General features: G+C 52.1%; 7 protein-coding genes across 8 annotated transcripts; 4 read left to right on the top strand and 3 right to left on the bottom strand.

Annotated features, from left to right (window-relative positions):
- Positions 1-87: 87 nt before the first annotated feature.
- Positions 88-639, top strand: IUM83_14089 (Elongation factor 1-alpha; the record flags this gene model as incomplete). The annotated part of the gene is made up of 1 exon (XM_067938811.1): positions 88-639. The coding sequence occupies one exon, from the start codon at positions 88-90 to the stop codon at positions 637-639; it is 552 nt and encodes a 183-aa protein (XP_067787485.1).
- Positions 640-1,009: 370 nt separating this feature from the next.
- On the top strand, positions 1,010-2,341 carry IUM83_14088 (elongation factor 1-alpha; the record flags this gene model as incomplete). Its single annotated transcript, XM_067938810.1, has 1 exon — positions 1,010-2,341. The coding sequence occupies one exon, from the start codon at positions 1,010-1,012 to the stop codon at positions 2,339-2,341; it is 1,332 nt and encodes a 443-aa protein (XP_067787505.1).
- A 322-nt stretch (positions 2,342-2,663) lies between these two features.
- IUM83_14087 (putative oxidoreductase C19A8.06) lies at positions 2,664-3,620 on the bottom strand (the record flags this gene model as incomplete). Its single annotated transcript, XM_067938809.1, has 3 exons — positions 2,664-2,994; positions 3,065-3,226; positions 3,289-3,620. 3 exons carry the CDS (start codon positions 3,618-3,620, stop codon positions 2,664-2,666), a joined length of 825 nt encoding a protein of 274 aa, XP_067787497.1.
- Positions 3,621-3,890: 270 nt separating this feature from the next.
- On the top strand, positions 3,891-6,705 carry IUM83_14086 (uncharacterized protein; the record flags this gene model as incomplete). The annotated part of the gene is made up of 5 exons (XM_067938808.1): positions 3,891-4,275; positions 4,352-4,530; positions 4,605-4,829; positions 4,892-5,239; positions 5,314-6,705. The coding sequence occupies 5 exons, from the start codon at positions 3,891-3,893 to the stop codon at positions 6,703-6,705; spliced, it is 2,529 nt and encodes an 842-aa protein (XP_067787426.1).
- A 48-nt stretch (positions 6,706-6,753) lies between these two features.
- IUM83_14085 (Voltage-gated Ion Channel (VIC) Superfamily) lies at positions 6,754-12,405 on the bottom strand (the record flags this gene model as incomplete). The annotated part of the gene is made up of 11 exons (XM_067938807.1): positions 6,754-7,005; positions 7,066-7,151; positions 7,227-7,898; positions 7,972-8,556; positions 9,364-9,877; positions 9,947-10,087; positions 10,161-10,238; positions 10,321-10,446; positions 10,627-11,701; positions 11,779-12,167; positions 12,235-12,405. The coding sequence occupies 11 exons, from the start codon at positions 12,403-12,405 to the stop codon at positions 6,754-6,756; spliced, it is 4,089 nt and encodes a 1,362-aa protein (XP_067787498.1).
- Positions 12,406-13,363: 958 nt separating this feature from the next.
- Positions 13,364-14,618, top strand: IUM83_14084 (uncharacterized protein; the record flags this gene model as incomplete). 2 transcript variants are annotated; one of them, XM_067938805.1, is made up of 5 exons in its annotated part: positions 13,364-13,430; positions 13,505-14,035; positions 14,113-14,216; positions 14,299-14,397; positions 14,472-14,618. In XM_067938805.1, the coding sequence occupies 5 exons, from the start codon at positions 13,364-13,366 to the stop codon at positions 14,616-14,618; spliced, it is 948 nt and encodes a 315-aa protein (XP_067787499.1). The 2 variants fall into 2 exon arrangements, with proteins under 2 accessions (XP_067787499.1, XP_067787500.1); XM_067938806.1 differs by having other exon boundaries at positions 14,288-14,397; positions 14,472-14,511.
- A 422-nt stretch (positions 14,619-15,040) lies between these two features.
- IUM83_14083 (uncharacterized protein) lies at positions 15,041-16,507 on the bottom strand (the record flags this gene model as incomplete). The annotated part of the gene is made up of 4 exons (XM_067938804.1): positions 15,041-15,523; positions 15,590-16,300; positions 16,365-16,386; positions 16,464-16,507. 4 exons carry the CDS (start codon positions 16,505-16,507, stop codon positions 15,041-15,043), a joined length of 1,260 nt encoding a protein of 419 aa, XP_067787501.1.
- Between the last annotated feature and the right edge of the window lie 2,374 nt (positions 16,508-18,881).

The following is an 18,881-nucleotide window of genomic DNA, read 5'->3' as shown; positions in this document are numbered from 1 at the left end:
CGAGTCTACCTCATGACAAGCTCCTCCCTCCATTCCCAAGTTCTCTGCACCCCCCGTAGTGCCACAATGAAGCTCACTCCATCAAATATGCTCGCTGGTCTGGCGCTGGCAGTGCTGCCCTCAGCTATCACTGCCGCATCCATGGCGGCTGTCGAGATCTTCGACGATGACTTGTGCTCAGGCGCCCCGCTTCAGGTCATGTTCAGCTCCGCCGACTGCGGCAGCCTACGCACCGACGCAGACTGCTCGCTCGAGGCCACGGACCTGGGGCTCTTCGCGTCGGGCAACTGCACCGACGACCCCGCCGCCTTCTCCGCCGCGGCGTTCGGCGACTCGCCGTACGTGCTGGTGGAGCTCTTCACGCCCGAGACCAACTGCGAGACGCTGGAGGGCGTGGCCGCCTACCGCGTGGACAGCGCCTGCCACCCCACAGTGGACGCCGGCACCAGCTTCCAGGCGGATTGGGACGCCGCCGCCGGCCCCACGTTCAAGCTGTTCGCGGATCAGGCGTGCAGCTCCGAGCCCGTCTTCCAGATCGCACTGGCGGAGGACAGCAGCGACTGCTACGGCGGCAGCATGAGGCTGTACGTGAGCCCCAGCTCGTCATCATCAACCTCGGCCTCGGTAGCCGCCCATTGACGCAGCGAAGGGAGAGAGAGAGAAGAATCTAATGCGTATATAATAGACACATAGCGTTGTTGCCATACATATTCCTGTCCTCCTCTTGATGTATCATCGCAGCGTGAAATGAAGTGGTAAGGCGATGGATGGCTACGTTGAAGTGGGCAGGCTCTTTTTCTAGCCGTTTGGAGCATACAGCGACCAAGAGGTTTTATGGCGTGTAAATGTCTCAAATCTGCAGCCATCGGATTCGCCGAAAATGGAATAACCTCGTGCTAGAAGTGCAATTCCGCAAAACGCCCCATGGCCATCCATTCGGGGCAAAAAGCTCCCCCCTGCGGCTCGAGCGATCATTATCCATTCTGCGGAGAAGAGAGATAACAGAACCATGGGCAAGGAAAAGACGCACATCTCGCTGGTCGTGATCGGCCACGTCGACGCCGGCAAGTCGACCACCACCGGTCACCTGATCTACAAGTGCGGCGGTATCGACAAGCGTACCATCGAGAAGTTCGAGAAGGAGGCCGCCGAGCTCGGCAAGACCTCGTTCAAGTACGCCTGGGTGCTGGACAACCTGAAGGCCGAGCGTGAGCGCGGTATCACGATCGACATTGCCCTGTGGAAGTTCGAGTCGCCCAAGTTCTTCTTCACGGTCATCGACGCCCCTGGCCACCGTGACTTCATCAAGAACATGATCACGGGCACCTCGCAGGCCGACTGCGCCATCCTGGTGGTGGCCTCCGGCGTGGGCGAGTTCGAGGCTGGTATCTCCAAGGAGGGCCAGACCCGCGAGCACGCTCTGCTGGCCTTCACCCTGGGCGTGAAGCAGATGATCGTCGCCATCAACAAGATGGACGACTCGTCCGTCATGTACGGCCAGGCCCGTTACGAGGAGATCAAGAACGAGGTGTCCACGTACCTGAAGAAGGTGGGCTACAAGCCGGCCAAGATCCCGTTCGTGCCCATCTCCGGCTGGGAGGGCGACAACATGATCGAGAAGTCGGGCAACATGCCGTGGTACAAGGGCCCGTACCTCCTTGAGGCTCTCGACAACCTGAACCCCCCCAAGCGCCCGGTTGACAAGCCGCTGCGTCTGCCCCTCCAGGACGTGTACAAGATCGGCGGTATCGGCACGGTACCGGTCGGCCGTGTGGAGACCGGTGTCATCAAGCCTGGCATGGTCGCCACGTTCGGCCCCGTGGGTCTGTCGACGGAAGTCAAGTCCGTTGAGATGCACCACGAGTCCCTGCCGGAAGCTGTCCCCGGTGACAACGTCGGCTTCAACGTCAAGAACGTGTCGGTCAAGGAGCTGCGTCGTGGCTACGTGGCCTCGGACTCCAAGAACGACCCGGCCAAGGGCACCCAGGACTTCACCGCCCAGGTGATCGTGCTGAACCACCCCGGCCAGATCGGCAACGGCTACTCGCCCGTGCTGGACTGCCACACGGCCCACGTTGCCTGCAAGTTCAAAGAGATCACGGAGAAGATGGACCGTCGTTCGGGCAAGGTGCTCGAGACGGCCCCCAAGTTCGTGAAGTCGGGCGATGCCTGCATGGTCATCCTCGAGCCCTCGAAGCCCATGACCGTCGAGTCGTTCCAGGAGTACCCGCCCCTGGGCCGCTTCGCCGTGCGTGACATGCGCCAGACGGTCGCCGTCGGCGTCATCAAGTCGGTGAACAAGAAGGACCTGGCCGCCAAGGGCGCTGCCAAGAAGAAATAAGCTAGCGACAAGTCGCCTCGGTGATTCTGTCGACGACCTGCCTCCCGCGGTTCGGCGCTGATTTCCTCATTCATTCTTTTCTCCGGAAGTTTGTCGGAGTTTGATGCACCTGTGTGTTGAGCGACGGCAGCTTTGCAGTTTGAATAACCAACAAAAATAGAAGGCTTCCTTGCTCTCTTTCTTCCAACTCTTTATTGTCTTGACTGGAGAACGATCATGTATGTAGTACGACAGTAGTAGTATTTTTTTCACGTTGAGAGCTCTTTTCTTTGCCAGAATATAGAGATGTACTCGTAACTAGACACATAATTCTGCTGGGCGTTTACTGCTGCATCACGACCTCAATCGTCTGCAGCGTGTGTTTCCAGACCACGACCTTGAGCTTGTCGGTGTGGTATTTCGTCTTGGGCAGCACCTCGCCGCGCTCGCCGAGCAGCTTCCAACCCGTGGCGAACTGGGGCTTGGTCAAAGTGGCGACCAGGTACTCGGCACATCGCTCGGGCGAGTGCGCCGCGACTATCGCGAAGGCCTTGGACGGCAGCCTCACGTACCACGGAAAACGGTTGAACAGCCCCGTGTTCACGAAGCCCGGGTAAATGTGCATGAAGGACGCGTTCGGCGCGTGCTCCGATAGCGCCTGGGCCATCAAGTCCCTGCACAGTAACAACATCACACTCAGCTTCACCGGCACCTTTCGACGCGTTATCACTCTTAGTCACGTACGAGTAGAGCGTCGTGGCGTCGGCACAGTGCTTGATGGAGTACGTCTGCTTCAGATCCAGATCGTCGAGATGAGGGGCCCCACCTCGACCCGCGCCCAGCACATTGAGCACGCGAACTCCTGGTCTGTTGAGCCCCTTGAGCAGGTCGTGGACCAGCATGAACCTGTAGTCAACATTCAGCGTCAGTCTCAGTTCTATTTTACTGCTACCAGCCCTCTCACTCACCGGCCGTAGTAGTGTGTGCTCATCTTGACGTCGAGCCCCTCCTTGGTCTCCGTACGTCCGTTGAGCGACAGGATGCCGGCCGTGATGACGATCCAATCGAACTTAGCGTCCTGGTGGCGGCACGTGAACTGGCGCACCTCGTGCAATAGAGACACGTCCAGCCGCTCGTAGACCACGTCGAGTCCCGGGTTGTCCGCCCGGATGGACGCCACCAGTTCCGGGGGACACCTGCGCGAGCACAGCGTCAACTTGTCCACCATGGGCGCCACTTTGCGCGCCACGGCGAGGCCGATGCCCGCCGAGGCGCCGACGATCAGCGCGTGCTTGGGCATGGTCGTGACGCAGGAATCGCTTTCGGTTGTGACAGGCGAAGTCTTGCAAGCAAATCTCTGCGAAATGTGGTGCCGAAGCCCACAAAGACCGAGCGCGCGTGACTTGAAGCGACTATGGCCAAGTTAATGTGAGCCCTCCCGGTAACTTCAGCTTGCATTCGTCTACAGTACCGGGTTGGCGCAAGTTGCTCTGACCATCACTTTGGACAATCACTCCCTCGTCACTTCAACTTGACCAGAGGACGCGACTATTCCCCCTGCAAAGTTACGATGGCTACAGCCCCAGGCCCGCCACCATCGACCCGAGAGCACGGCCACACGGGCGTGGCGTCTGTGCGCTTACGACGCACCTCCGCCGTCAAGACCGCGGAGTCTCCGAAAGCTGCGGCCGTGTCGTCCGCATCGAATCAAGAAGCTGTCAATGACGGACGGGGTCGAGGAGTGGGGGCAGGAAGAGCCCACCAGGAAGCGCGACGAGATCGGCTATTCACGTTCCAGAACCCTCGGCGAGAGCAGCTCGAGTCGAACGTCACGATCGCAGTGCTGCAAGAGAACTTGAGGACTCTCACGAGTCTCAGCCAGAGAGAGAAGGCGCTGTCGGCTTCGTTGCGAGAGGAGGTGAGCCGGCTTACGGAGACGCTGGCTAAGCTGAATGGTAGGGATACACTCGCGAAGATCAAGGCTGGAAAACTGGGATTAGATTTGACGATTTTTTCCCCCGTGGATATTAGAAGCAAACGAGGCCAAGAAGGTAGAACAAGAAAAAAGTGCCACAACACTCCAGACGCAGAAGGTAGAACGCGAAGGGGACCCATGCTTTTTGCCGGATATTCACGGCGGATCTACGCTGGCAGCAGCGGCAGGAGCCTTGCAACAACGCACACAAATGGAGGTGTCGTATCAACGAAAGGTTCGGGTGCCTGAACAACTTTGTGGTATTGATGACAGAAAATCACGAGTCCTACTGTGAGTGCGTTCTTGTAGGTGTTATCGCTGGAGAATCGGTGTGCACACATGACGGAGAACAACAAAAAGCTCTTGGGCAAGATTCAGCAGCTCGAAAACGGGCAAGCAGAGGCAAAAATCCAATTGGATGCTTTGCGACAGGATAATGCGCGATTGGAGGCGGAAGCAGAAGACCTGAAAAGCACAATCTCCTCCCAGACTTCGCTGATTATTGGGCTGCGCTCGACAGTCCAAAGGCTAAATGTACGCGGTCTTGCCTTACTGGGTGATAAGTGAGGTACTGACGTTTGCCGTGGCATTGTTAGAATGACGCGAAGCTTGTCGAAAGTCTCCGTAAGAGTTTGGAGCGTTGCCAATGCGACTTCGATGCCGTGAAAAAGCGTGAAAAACTGCTTCAAGAAGAATACGCGAAATTTAAGGCAACCGCTAACCACGAGAAAGAGGCTATGATGAGTAAAATTCTAGGTTTCCAGCAGCATTTGCAGCGCAGCGATACTGCTAGTGGCAACGCAACCGCCTTGGAAATGAAGATAAAGAAGTTGGAGAAAGAAAGAGATGCGCTGGAAGTCGATCTTGACACATCGAACTCCCGTTGTGGTGATTTACAAATACGTGTCGCGCAGTTGGATAAATTATCGGAAGAGTTTGTTCAGGTATCTGTGCGATGTTTCATGCCTGGCGTGCAGTATTACCTGGTTTTGACTAAGCCACTGTTTCTATGCTACAGGTGAAGAAAACGATGGAGAAGGAGAAGACAGATGTTGAGGCAATTTTGACTAGCACGCAGCTCGAGCTTGAGATCTGTATGAAGAGGCAAAAAGAGATCGAGGTGCGAGCTCAAGAAGCGGAAGCACGAAACACAGGTATCCAGGAACTCACTGACACGCTTCAAACACGAGACGAAGAGATCGGGACTTTACTGCAAAAAGTAATGCGGCTCGAAGATGATGTTGACGAGCGAGATCAACGGTACACAGGACTGCACGACGAACTACACAAAGTGAAAACCGAACTACAAAATCTCAAACAACTTTCTCATGACGAGACAGTCCAAGCTTTGCAAATGGCAAGACAGAAGGCAGCGACCTACGAGGCACTGACGCTCCTAAATGAAGAAAAAAAGGCACTAGAAGAGCAGCTTCGACTCGTACAAGAGCGTCTCGAGGCGGAAAGAGTCTCGTTGCATGATGAAAGGGATGCTAAAGAACACCTAGTTGCAATTCTGGAAGCCCATGTGTTAACAATTGACGAGCTGCGGAAGGAGAACAAAGCGCTGTTGGAGCAGATGCAATCCATACGTGTTGTAACCAAAACTACCATAGAATTTGGCATCCAAACTACCGAAGGGTTTATCAGCCCCGAGACGCTCGCTGACACTGCAAACGAATTAGAGGAAGCTAATAGTGAGCTCGAGGAGCTTCGGTGTCAACTAAAAGAACTGCGACAAAAGCAAGATGCACTACAAAAGAATAACGAAGATCTACGAGAGAATCAGGGTCAGATAGAGCTCGGGTACAAGAGGACAGTCTCGCGAGAAAGATACAAGTCGGAGTCGTTCCAGAGTCAGCTAAGGCTCTTGCAGAACGAAAATGGCGAGCTAAGTGAGAAGATGGAGACTCTCTACAAGGAATTGACGAAGGAGCAGCAGCTTAACGACGCTCAAACGTTGGAGATGACAGATCTCAGACAGCGAGTTTTGTCCCGCGAGGCAATCTACTTGCTCCGCAAAACTCAAGACTCGCTGGAGCAGACGGTGAACTCTCTTCTGGAGGCAGAAAACGCGTCCGAGAGCACTTTCACTTGCCTGCAGTGTATGAAGCTCTTTGCTCAGCCCATGACACTCGCTCCCTGCGGTCACACCTACTGTGCTGCCTGCCTAGCCAAATGCGGCGATGTGGACGTACCATCATCGATTTCGTGCAAAATGTGCGAGTCAGGCACCAAGAAGGAGACCGAGTGCATCTTACCCAACTATGCGCTTGCCGACCTCACTGCTCGGTTTATCTTCCGGCAACAGAGCTTAGCGTCACTGACGACCATGTGTCTCTCGCTTCGCAACAGCTTCACTCAGCGCAGCCCCAACTCGCATTCAACAGCAAAACTTCCGACTGAAATATAAGCTGTATTTTCAAGGATTTCAGTGCTTACCATCGACTTCCTGGGATACCTATCCAGTTGTGACGACGACGGCACCTCGCTGCTTCTTTGGTCGCGTAGGCCCCTTCTTAATCTTGCTCTTGTACTCGTCCATGTATTTTTTTTCGATCTGCCGCTTAAATCGTAGCCACGCAGCCACCGCGCGCTGAATCTGCCGGACCGCGAAGTACTCATGAGCTTGGTAGTGAAGGCGCTGACGACTTGGCATATCGTCCATTGCCGGTGTAATACTTCCAATCGCGTTGAGTTCGTCGGCTACAGTCTTTACAACAACAAAAACTAAGTCGGGTATTCTTCATATCTTTACAATGGGATCTCGTACCTCTTTGACCATTTCGCGTGTCATGGCCAGCAGCGTGTCTGTAAAATAGATCGTTTCGCCTTCATACATTGGCAAACGTAAGCCACCTAGTCGCGTCCAGCACAAACCGATACTTAGTAACAACATCTCGAGGAATTTGCGCAGTACAAAAAAAAACTTACAGACAAAGCGCAGAAAAGATCTCTTGTCCCGCACAGCATCGGCTTTCACGAGCGGTGGGTCGAGTATGGTGAAAATCGCGTAGAGTTTGGAGGCTGGAATAAAACCCTTGGCCTTGGGGTCCACTTCTGCCCATTTGGTCTGAAATTCGCCTAACAGCTCGGAATCAAAGAGCGGCTCCTCGTCTTCGTTTGAGACCGAGAAACTTTCGAGGATCACAGCCACTGTCACATTGAGCATGACGTACGTGCACAGGAGCGTGAAGGAGCAGAAAAATAAATACGCAATCGGATTCCCACATCCGTTGAGAGGAACGCAAGTCGCAGAGTTATTGAAGCCGCACATGGTGGGATCATACGGCGGATCGTCGACGCATCCGTCAGGACTGGAGACGTAGTCGTGCATGCAGTCATCCCAGCTCTCACCTGTCGCAGCTCGTATCATGAAGAGAAAACCCCTCCCGAACGTCTGAAAGTTCGCGTGCATATCAATATTATCACCCAACGCCACCTTTGCGAACATTTGCACGCCCATTGTGGTGTAGATGAAGAGCATTAGCACCAGAATCGACGTGACGTTGCTGAGCCCCGGTAAGGCCAAGTAGAGAGTGTTCAGGATATGACGAATGCCCTTGGAAGCCTTTACCAGACGGATAATGCGCGTCACGCGGAATACTCGAACCAGCATAGCAAGAGATCGAAGACGTGCTGTAGTAAATATCTCCCAAAACGATACTTGCAAGTGTACCAGCAACAACGAAGAAGTCGAAGCGGTTCCAATTGTCCTCGAAGTATGCAAACCCGTAGGCGGCGATCTTCAACACGGCCTCGACAGTGAATACGGCAGCGAAAAACTCATTGAGAATGTTCACGGTTGTTGTTTGTGCCGTCGATTGGCCATAGTGCTGCGCGGCCATTAGCAGCGTGTTTACAATGATGCAAATCATGATGAACCATTCAAACCGCTTGCGCCTGACGAAGTAAAAGATCTTGCGCCGTATAGGATCTGGGAACGGCTTGAGAATGAGTTGGGGACCGACCTGCGCCGCGGCCTTTTGCGCCTTAAGCCATTTCTTTTGGTCGGAGGTCAGCAAAAATGCGCCACCAAGAGCGTCTGTCATCTTGTTAAAGTTCTCAATGATGACGCCTACGAACAAGTTGACCACGAAGAAGCTGCCAAACATCATGAAAATGATGAAAAACCCGGCCCACCACATGTTACGGTCGCGTATCGGCTGCATATCGACTTCGGTGGGTGCATCAATGCATGCCACCATGAGCAAACCCCAGTTTTCAGTCGTTGACATCTCAAAAAACGTGATCATGGCGTTTCCTACGTTGTTGAAATTTTGAGGAACGACAGGGCCCCAGTCAGCGCCCCAACACCCACACAAGTATTTAGATGTTAGCGAGTCAGTTGGAAACCCGATGCATGTTGTGTTTGTGAACCACTGCTGTTGGTCGAGTGAAAGACTCGACCACGGCTGAGGATGAACGAGAAAATTAACTTGATCATCGGAAAGCGCGTCAAAATTGTTGCCACTGCAAGAATTTAGCTTCCCTTTGAGGTAGGTAACAGCGAAAATGCTGAACATAAGGTAGAACAGCGCACAGATAATCAACACGTTGAGCACTGCTGGGACGGCTTCAATCAAGGCGTTCACTACAAGCTTCAGTCCGGGCCTGCGGCTAATCACGCGCAGCGGACGGAACGCGCGGAAAGTACGCAGAGACCGCAGGGACTTCAGCGAGTGTCGGCTGCTGGACGACTCGGCCAACATCACGAGAGACGAAAGGACAATCACGCAGTCGAGCACGTTCCAGCCATTGCGTAAATAAGCTCCTTTGTGGAGTACGAGTCCCAGCGCTATAATTTTCGCGGTCATCTCACAGGCAAAAATAACAGCAAAAGCCGTGTCTAAACTCTTCAGTCTTGTTGCTAGTGTTGACTCCGGATCAAGCAGAGGATTGTCAATGGCCAAAGTCAAGCTCGACGCGGTAACGAGTGCCAGAATGATAGAGTCGAAGTACGGATGCACGATCAAATTTAGTGCCCACCGCCTTACACGACAGTCTCCAGGAAAGATGAAGAGTGAGTTGCCCTTCAGCCTGTTAAAAAAACCCTCATCTGTAAACGCACTGTGATCATGTGCATGAGATCGTGGGGTCATCTCACTCTCCAGTTTCTCCTTCGCACCAGCAAGTTGCTTGATAATACGTGTCGATTTGCTGCTGTGGTTCAAAATAAACTCCTTCAATTCCACGGGCTTTTTCATATCTGAAGGCCCAGGAACTGTCGACACTGTTGCCAAGACTGGAGGCCCATCGACTAAGTTCTCAATTTGAGTAGCGGATTCGCCCATAATCATAGGTAGCGTTTCACCGTTGTCTTCGGCAACTATCGAAGCGCGATTGAACTGTTGATAGACGATAGCGGCTTTGGGCTGCGCTTTGTCAGGATCACTGCGGCGTGGAAGGCTGTGCTCCGGGATTGACGGCGCTAATGGTGCCACTTTCATGGACGACATCTTCCGCGCAAGTTTCTTGGCGTCCATTTCCTTGATCTTGGTCTGATCTTCATCATCAGAGGTGCTGAATTTATCCAGCAACAATGCAAGGAAAAGATTCATCATAATGAAATTGCCGAAGACCATCTAAATCATATCGACATGGTTAGAATCAGATCACGATGACTCGAGTAGCGCGTTTAAAAATTAACTTACCAAAGATAGTGGATAGAGTGCTGCATACATCCCATTGCCACGTATAATGTCGTATATGTCTTCGTTCCAATTATCAGCGGTGATGATTTTAAAAACTGAGATCAGGGACCAAAGAAATGTGTCGAAGTTGATTCGAGGGACCTGCAGTAATCGAGATCAAGTAAGTACAGAGTCAAAGCGGTGGTAATATGCAAGTCGCTGAAGCTTCACATACCGTGCCGAACCAGTACTCATTGACATTGTAGGGAGTAGGATATCCATTATTGTCGAAGCGCATGGTGTTTCCGAAAAACTTTACCACAAAACAACAGCAACAACTTAACATGTGAAACAATGATACGAAATGCTCAGAAAAATAGCTCGACGCAACAAACCTGCATGCCGATGAGCGCATAGATGTAGATGAAAATGAACAGCAACACGCCAAAGTTGGCGATACCAGCGACCGCACGTCCAATCATTTCAAGCAGCTCACGCAAAGATCGCCAGTTGCGTGCCAGCTTAAAAACACGAAAGAGTCGAAAAGAGCGCAGTGAAGAGACTGTTCCTTTCTTTGGTTGGTTCTTTGACATGAAAGATGGCGGCGACAATGCCAATTCAAGTAAGCCCATTATGACGACAAACGCATCAAACAGATTGAAGCGATCGCGCGCGTATAAGCGAGGCCCAAGACCAACAACCTTGATGATCATTTCGGCGACAAATACACAAGATAGAGCGAAATTGATCATTTCGAGGTCCGCATTCATCGCGTCGGACATCGGGTAATGATCTAACGATAGTACAACGGTGTTGGCAAAGATGGCCACCATCATGAATACAGAGAACAGCGGGTGCGAGACTATGTAGTACAACCATGGAATGCTCGGTTTAAAACGTGAATGATCCTCTGCAGCTTTGAGTTGAAGCATTTTCTTCTCCGCATCTGTAAGACTCGGCGGGCCATCCTCGATATTGAACTCGTCGGCAATGACTGCCAGCGTCAAGTTCATCACGAAAACAGAGTCAAATACGATGAAGGCGATGTAAAACAGAGCTGCGATGTCCGGTTCCGTTGCATCCATGCACATGTACATGATGTTCGTCCAACCTTCGTCAGTAATAACTTCGAAGAAGGTCACCATTGCATGCCCTATGTCATCAAACGTTGTTAAACCATAATCAAGCGCGTCCAGGTACATTGCGTCCTCCATCACGATTTTGCTGAGGAAACGGGCGTTGCCGTACACGTCGTAGTTCCCGCCACAAAATTCTCCAGTGACACACTGGAAATTACCACTGTAACCGGGTCTCGCACAAATCTGCACATAATTCTGATCGACAGGCCAAAAGCACGGCTGTGCCTTGTACCAGGGCGATGTCTCCTTCACAAAATCCCCCGACTCAACTTCAAGAACTGGTCCAATCAGACAACGATAGGACCCGGGATCAGCTAATACTGCATTCAAGTAGTCGTCCGGGACAGGCCACACACCGTGGGGATTCTGCTCGTCAACAGGTAGAAGCACGGGGAATTCGGTTAACCGACAACGCCGAGTCATGTTGCCACCAAACAGTTGGTTTCCAAGGATGGCGAACATAAAGAAGAGAAACACCTGGAGCACGACAACATTGCCAAGAGCAGGGAGCGCCTTCAGTAGAGCCGAAATAAGCGTGCGCATACCTGGAATCATAGACAGCGACCGTAGCGGACGCAGCACTCGGATCGTCCGGATTGCCGAGACATTCGGTACGGCAGGCAAAATAGCGACCAAACTGATGATACCAAAGGAAATACGCAAGGTCAGCATAATAACACGATGAATCGGGCCAGAAAAGCAAATACAGCTTACCTTGATATCACGACCACAAAGTCGAGGACGTTCCAAGAATCCCGCAGATACGCGCCTTCATTTCGAATGAAGCCCATGGCCAGTATTTTCAGCAGACATTCTGCCGTGAAAATTGAGGTGAATGGTATCTCGGAGCGGCTGACAATGGTGTTCAAGAGCGAAGTGGCGGGCACAACGACACCATCGCGAAACGCGAAGCCCTTGCGGGCTGGGTTCAATTTGTTGTCGACGACAGAGAAATCCGACATAGCGAGAATAATGGAATTCATAATAATCGCAAACACTATGAAGCGGTCGAAGTACCGATGCGTCACCAGCAGGATCAGGCGCCTGCGGAGCCAGTGGTCTCTCGGGAAAAAGTTAAAGCAAGCATAGTCGGCTCCCAGGTACTGTATCACAGTCAAACGTCCCATTAGGTACGAAAAGGACGCCGGGACAACAACACAAACCCCTCACCTTCTTTTTCGAGATGGCATTTCGACGGTGGAAAATGAGCTGCGATAGTCTGGAGCTTCGAGATTTGCTCCGGCCAGCAGGGACATCTCCAGGCTTCTCTTGGGACTGAGCCTTCGAGTTAGCCCCCGCAGCCGCGGTCTCTATCGGTGCAACGTCGTTGTGCACCGCCATCGCGGTGGGTAAGGCCCCCTAAAGCGACGATACTTGTGGGCTGGCCTTGCTGGCACGAGGCAGAGGCTTGACTTGGGAGAGTGAGCGCTCGAGTAAAAATGCCTGGCGGTCGTTTTCGCCCCAAGGGTTATTGTAGGAGATAATTCTGCATATGGCACGGTAACCACCGTGAACGCATCGCAGCTATTCCCGCAGCATTTATTCCAGTCCCAAATCCCAAAAAAGAACGGGAATAAAATCCGGCGCGCCAGATTTTTGATAGGCTCCCAGACCTGTTCAGGCACATTAGGGTCAAATTGGGTGTTCAGCAAACGCTTGGAACCTGAAACCTGGAGTTATTTTTAGTGGCTTCCAGGTTCCAGGGGGAAATCGCGTTCAGCTAAACATGATTTCGCCTGAAACATGGAAAAATGGCACAAAAAGTTCCAAGCGAACCCCGCTCCAGTGACAAAGGTTCAGGGACCAAAAGAGGTCCCTGAGACCCGGAACTCCTTAAACGCAATACAATACAATACAATAATATTGTAGCATTCGCAAATCTTCCCCAGCATGACGAAAGAGAACTAGACACCAGCCAGCAATAACCAAGACCTGGCGTCTCCAGCTGAGACGGTAGAGGTTGTTCCGGAGGACAGGAAGCGGAACTGGACTGAGGACACGACGATGTCTCTTGACCGCGCATGGCACGAAGTGGCGAAGGGTTAAATATACAGAAATTTTCCAACCAAATTCGGGATTTGGTCCGATTTGATCTGTTCTAAACGCTGCTAAAAGTTTTACCAAAAGGTACCCATTTCACGTAAAGCTCTTGAATAGAGGTAATACTGTACCCCCAAGCAGCGCCTTATACCCTCTATAAGGACGTCATGGCGACCTGCCTCCTCGGAATGTCTTCGCCGCTCTAGCCGCACGGGAGCGATCAGGACGAAGCGCCTCGCAGCTGCAATTGCCGCGCAAAATGCTCAGTCTACGGCAGGTCTTTCGCCAAAAAGACGGCGGCGTGTTGCTGGGCTTCTCCAGCGACGGTAACTTTCTGGGTAAAATACGCTAAAACTTCCGTTTTGGTGTCTGCAGCTCAGACTTTGTTGCTTTTTGCCAGTGTACTGCATCAGCTTGGACTCGCACTACGAGGTGCAGTGGCGACGAGTCGATTTTGAGGACTTTCACCATTGGAGAGGGCACGGACAAGCACCCGAGACTGTGTTCAAGCTTAGGGTTGGTGGCGGGTCGTCGGCCTACGGGGCGAGAACGCCCCTGGAGGTGTGGCAGAGTGCGGACGAGGCTCTGGCACTCGCTGCCACATTCGAGAGTTTCAGTGAGGAGCGAGAGAGATCGAGGCTTTGCCGCGTGGCGATGGCGCCGTCTCCGATGTTTGACGACGGAGGACTGGCAGCGAAAGTGACGAGTTTGACATTTGAGTTGAGTCAGCATGGGCGTTCGCAGAAGATGGAGGAGTGGCAGTTGATGAAGCTGGAGAGGGAGAGGAGGAATGTGCATCACTTAATTGTCAGTTCAGGGGCGACGGTACACGTATTGGTGTTGCGCGTTTGGGAAAGCTGGCAGACGGAGTCAGCAGCACTCGCAGCAGCAGCGACACCGAGGGGCTTGGGCATCTCGCATTTTCCTGAGAGTGCGTCCTATATGCATGCGCACTGAAGGACCGCCGATCTAAGTGAGTGCTGCTATGATCTCCCCCGTGCGATGCAGATGCTTGGTACTATCCACCAGTCTTCCCGATCAAGTTCTTAAAAGTCACTGAGCACCGACACCAGGATACGGGCTCGGATACATCCTTCACAGTAGGCGTCGAGGTAAGTATGAAGTCTACAGTGCGGAAAAGTTGATTGTTTCTCACAACAACGACGCTTTTGTGGATTGCAAGTGTACTACCAGCATCTTTTCGACGTGGAGCGGTTTTTGGGCGAGTTCTTGGAGACATTCAAGCCACTTCGACACTGCAACCTCGTCGATTATGACTTGCGGCTCGTTCGGGTAATTCTGCTGGGCCCCTGCGGTTGTCAAGGTGTACGATCTAACAGGGTCTGTTTACTCACGTCGCCCACCAGGCCCACGCAATGGAGAAATCGATATTTATGGTATATGTAATGCATCAACGTTCGAGCCCACAAGACCAGGCGTTCACCAATTACGAGCAGCTCTCTACATCAGCATGGAGCTTATCACTGGCACTTATCGCATTATTCGGGTGCTGAAAGTACCAGTGAAGGGTGACCTGCGCCAACTCGCGCAAGTACTTGCTCATAACTTTCTTGGGGACCTGAATGGTAGGACACCGCCAGAAACCGCAACAATGGCCTGGAACAACGAAGCTCTTCTACGCGAAGAATCCCTACAAGAGCTTGACAATCCTCAGTATCCCTTCTCCATTTCAAGCAACATTTGATAATAAAAACTAATGGGGAAACTCACTGAGTCTGTCCACTAACTCAAATGTCACCGGGTAATTTGCCACAATCTGAAATGTTTGATAAGGTATAAAACGCGTTGCTGAAACCTATACATATCCTAAACATGTACGATAGGCTTCGAGAAATTCATAAGGCACTAACACAGCGAATGGATAGCCATGGCGCTTACTTTTACTAGATCCTATGCGAGTAATACCCTGGGGCGACTAAAATGTCCCGCAGAGCTCCAGCGAGCAGACAACACCTGCCATTGCTCCCAAAAAGTGGAGACGGCGACGCAACAGTCGACCAGCAAATGACTGAGGCAGTGGCGTTGCTCCTAAACCGACGAGGCATTCATCAAACATTTTCTCAATCCCGGAACCATTTACTTGCGACTGGGTCTTATTGAGTTCTGTCCGGGGAAGGCGTGGGGCCATATGCGTTGGGAGTGTGTTGAACATGTTGTTCCTCTGCATCTTGGGCCCAAAATTGATGCCTTCTGGATACGGATCCAGCAGTGCCTTGCCATTCACGTATAGCACCTGAGCACCGGTGCTGTTGTCAGGCAGATACTGCAAGATGCTGCCGCAAAGCGAATCCGGGTGCTTTTCGATATCTTCGTTAGGCCACGAAGACACCACGCTGACCCCCCAAGGCGAGAAAGCGTACGGCGCATGCGCCATTTCAAACGATAACCAGAACGCCTCCTAACAAGAAAAGAACAGAAAAGTTAGCTTCTCTACAGAGCTAACACTCAATAGAAAGCTGCTTACCTTGTCACCAAACGAGAAGTCGAATCGAAAACGCTCCGTGGTGATGAACCAGAACATAATTTCCATGACCGTCTGTCCAGCACGCTCCTTGTCTACTAGCACCAGCGACGAATCCATTTCATGACACGCCTTGCCATTGTAGGCAAAGGAATTTAACGCCTGCTGTGAGGGGGTGTTACCTCCAGTCACATTGAACTGACCGTAGTTGAATGTGGCGAACAGCTTCTTCAAGTAGGGAATTCCTAAGTCTATGCCGTTTACGTAAATCTCGCAGTTAGCATGCACACGATCGTAGAAGAACGTCGTCCCTGTCGTCTTGTACAGCTCCAAGTCGCGCAGAGTGGAGGGATCTCGAATGAAAATGTCGTCGACGTCCATGAGCATCACGTGGCGGATATCGGTATGGTACATTGCCAGTGGTTTGATCCACCAATTTCGGAACTGGGCAGCCATCTCTTGACTGATCTTGCCACGCTGTGTCAGATCTGAGCACACGTCGATAAGTTCCAATCGATCGTCAATGCGGATGAGCAGATCTCTCGATTCCTGTGATAGTTCACTGGGGCCGCAATGGTACACTTGAATGAGCTCCCGATTGCCGAGACATCGCAGCTCTCGGATGAGCGATACACCTAAAGCCAGCACGCCATTATGCATGCACATCAACACTCCGCGATCGCGAGGCGCGCTCGAGTCAAAATGCTCGCCGCGCTGATAGAAGGGAGATTTTGGATGAAAACGTTCAATGGTGTCACCATCGTCCCTGAGGAAAGACCTTTTGGGGGCTCTCGCTGTGCCTGAGCCGTCGTAGATGCCCACAATGGTCACCATGAGCACACCATACCCAACGAGCAGCAGTAGAAGCAGCACCAACCATCTTCGCTTGCCAATGACGACCTTGGGCAGCGAAAGCATCATGCTGATCTTCGCGATGATGTTGGAATGAGCTCGAATGAGTTGTACGTTATCGAGCTGTGATGTAGCTGAAACTTGGGCTCGTAGAAGGCAAAAAGAAAAGTGATATTGTAACTTAAAGTCCGTACTCTCTTGTACTCTAGACTAGCTACTCACTTCATGGCCACTCCTTGTTGTATGTAAGTTTTTAGTTGACAGTCGTCCCGTAAACTTCGTCCCGTAAGTCGTCCCGTAATACGTACCACAACAAATATAAATTACGTGCTCCGTAATAAATTACGAAACCAGTAACACATAACGCAGTGCGTTACACGAGCCCATGGGATGATATCGGTGACAGGTCAACGTACTACAGAAGGTACTCTCACTTCCGACACTGCCGATAACAAATGACCTCTATTATTGTTGGCACTTTCAAATATTAGATTTAGTAGGTAATTTTCGCGCGATCGCCAAAACCAATTCTGAACGAACGAGGCGATAAGCACCATTCGAGTATTTGCGGCGACCAGCACAGTACAACCATGGGCAAGTGGATGACCATAGACAACAAGCGAGAGCTTATTCGTAAGCATGCAGCCACACCAGCCATGACGAAGGCCGAGCTAGCCAAGTGGGCTAAAAAGGAGTTCCGCCTGCGTGATCCTCCAGCTCGAAACACAATTTCTGACATACTTCGAAACGCAGGCACCATCATGAAGGAGGCGTACGGCCAAGGCAAGCGCCGCAAACCCCTCAAGGTGAAGGCGCCTGCGCTCGAAATAAGGCTAGAAGGCTGGATCGAGAAAGCCGAGCAGCGTGGTATGTGTCTAAATCGAAAGGTCATCATTCGGAAAGCTAAAAAGCTGCGCTTTGAGGTGGTGGTGGTGGTGGTGGTGGTGGTGGGGGGGGGGGCGCTCGATGGGGGCTTGTCTGTGGGTTGGATGTCGGTATTCCTCAACAGGCATGAGCTTCGCTATCGTCCAAGACAAGACGACGCGCGCGTCTACGATCGCGCATTGCTGGCAGAAGACAGGCCTAGCAGTCCCCCTTCGCGGTATTGCAGCACCCTGTGGTGTCGAGAAATGCAGCCGAGACAGGGTGCGTAGAAGACTCGAGGCGCCGGCGCCGACTGGCAAGTCACCACCCATCGCCAGTCATTGGACCAAACCCCCCCGATCGCTGATTGGCCTAAATAGGCCGGTGACGATGACTGGTCGACGGTCCCAAGTCAAGCGCGGGCGGTTGCAGCTCGCTAAGTACGGTGCGAACCTACTGGCAAGATCCGAACTTATGAGTCGTCGGCGCCTGTCCCCAGTCGTCGGTGGTGTTTCAGCGGCCGTTTGAGTCGTCGATAACGCCGCCGCGTCGCAGAGAAAGCGCCGAAGAGTCGTGAGTTACAACTGGCGGTCCAAAAACGGACGCATTTATACTTGATATTTGTATTGATCGATAGGAACTTAAGAGAAGACAAGATAAGCCTTCGGGCAATAATAACAGAACAGCTTTTCCTCCCAACCACGCAAGGGCGACACCAGTGCCTGCAATGAACGACCTGCAGCTCAAGGTAAACTGGTAGGTAGGATTATGACTGTCGGTGGGCACATCTACTAGTGTAGCGTGTGTTCATCCCTGGCAGGGCCAATAGTTAGTGGCCGGTGTATTGGTAGCGTCGAGTCGTCGCTAGGAACTGGAGGAGCGAGAGCGCACTCCATTTATTTCTTCCGGCCGAAGTATAGCCCCGGCACCCTCGTATCACGCCGTAAAAGGCCGGGACCCTTCCTTCTGAGGGCCTGTGAGGTATATTTTGTGTGTGAGAGCGTGCTAGCCTTTGTTCGTGGCTAGTGACGCTGAGTCTTCCGTCGGTCGACTAGCGGAAGCTCGGTACACAGGGGAAACATCAGCCCGGTGCAAGGGAAAGTTCCTGGGCCTTCAGGTTCTAACCCTAACAAGCCCATTGAGTCTTCGGTGACTTGGTGGGTGTTGTTGGTGTGAAAGTGTGCCTTATATAAATTAGCGCGTGTTCCTACGCGACAACCCGATGCTGAAGACGAAGTTGTACAAACCGAGGACTGCGACGAAGATGTAGTTGATGTCATGCTGCGCGTAGCATCGATTCAATTGCAGGTCGCTAACCTCACAACAATGTATATAGTGCACAAAACGTACTGAATAGATGGTGTCGGAAGTGGCGGTATATTCTGTAGTCCTAACTGAGCGTTGCGACAAATGGAACAAGCTACATAATCCCATGGCCGAAGATAGGATAGCGATAGTGCTAATGTTCATGATGAAAATTTTCATTTAATGAAAGTATTGGCTATCAAACATGTTTGCCAGTAGATAAAATGCGACACGGTAGTTTTAATAAGAGATCACTACGTTGACACCGTGGATT

This window comes from Phytophthora cinnamomi, assembly GCF_018691715.1.
Source record: "Phytophthora cinnamomi strain GKB4 chromosome Unknown Contig60, whole genome shotgun sequence".
Taxonomy (NCBI): Eukaryota; Oomycota; class Peronosporomycetes; order Peronosporales; family Peronosporaceae; genus Phytophthora; species Phytophthora cinnamomi.
Note: the sequence above shows the minus strand (reverse complement) of the source record. Positions and strands in the feature narration are given on the sequence as shown.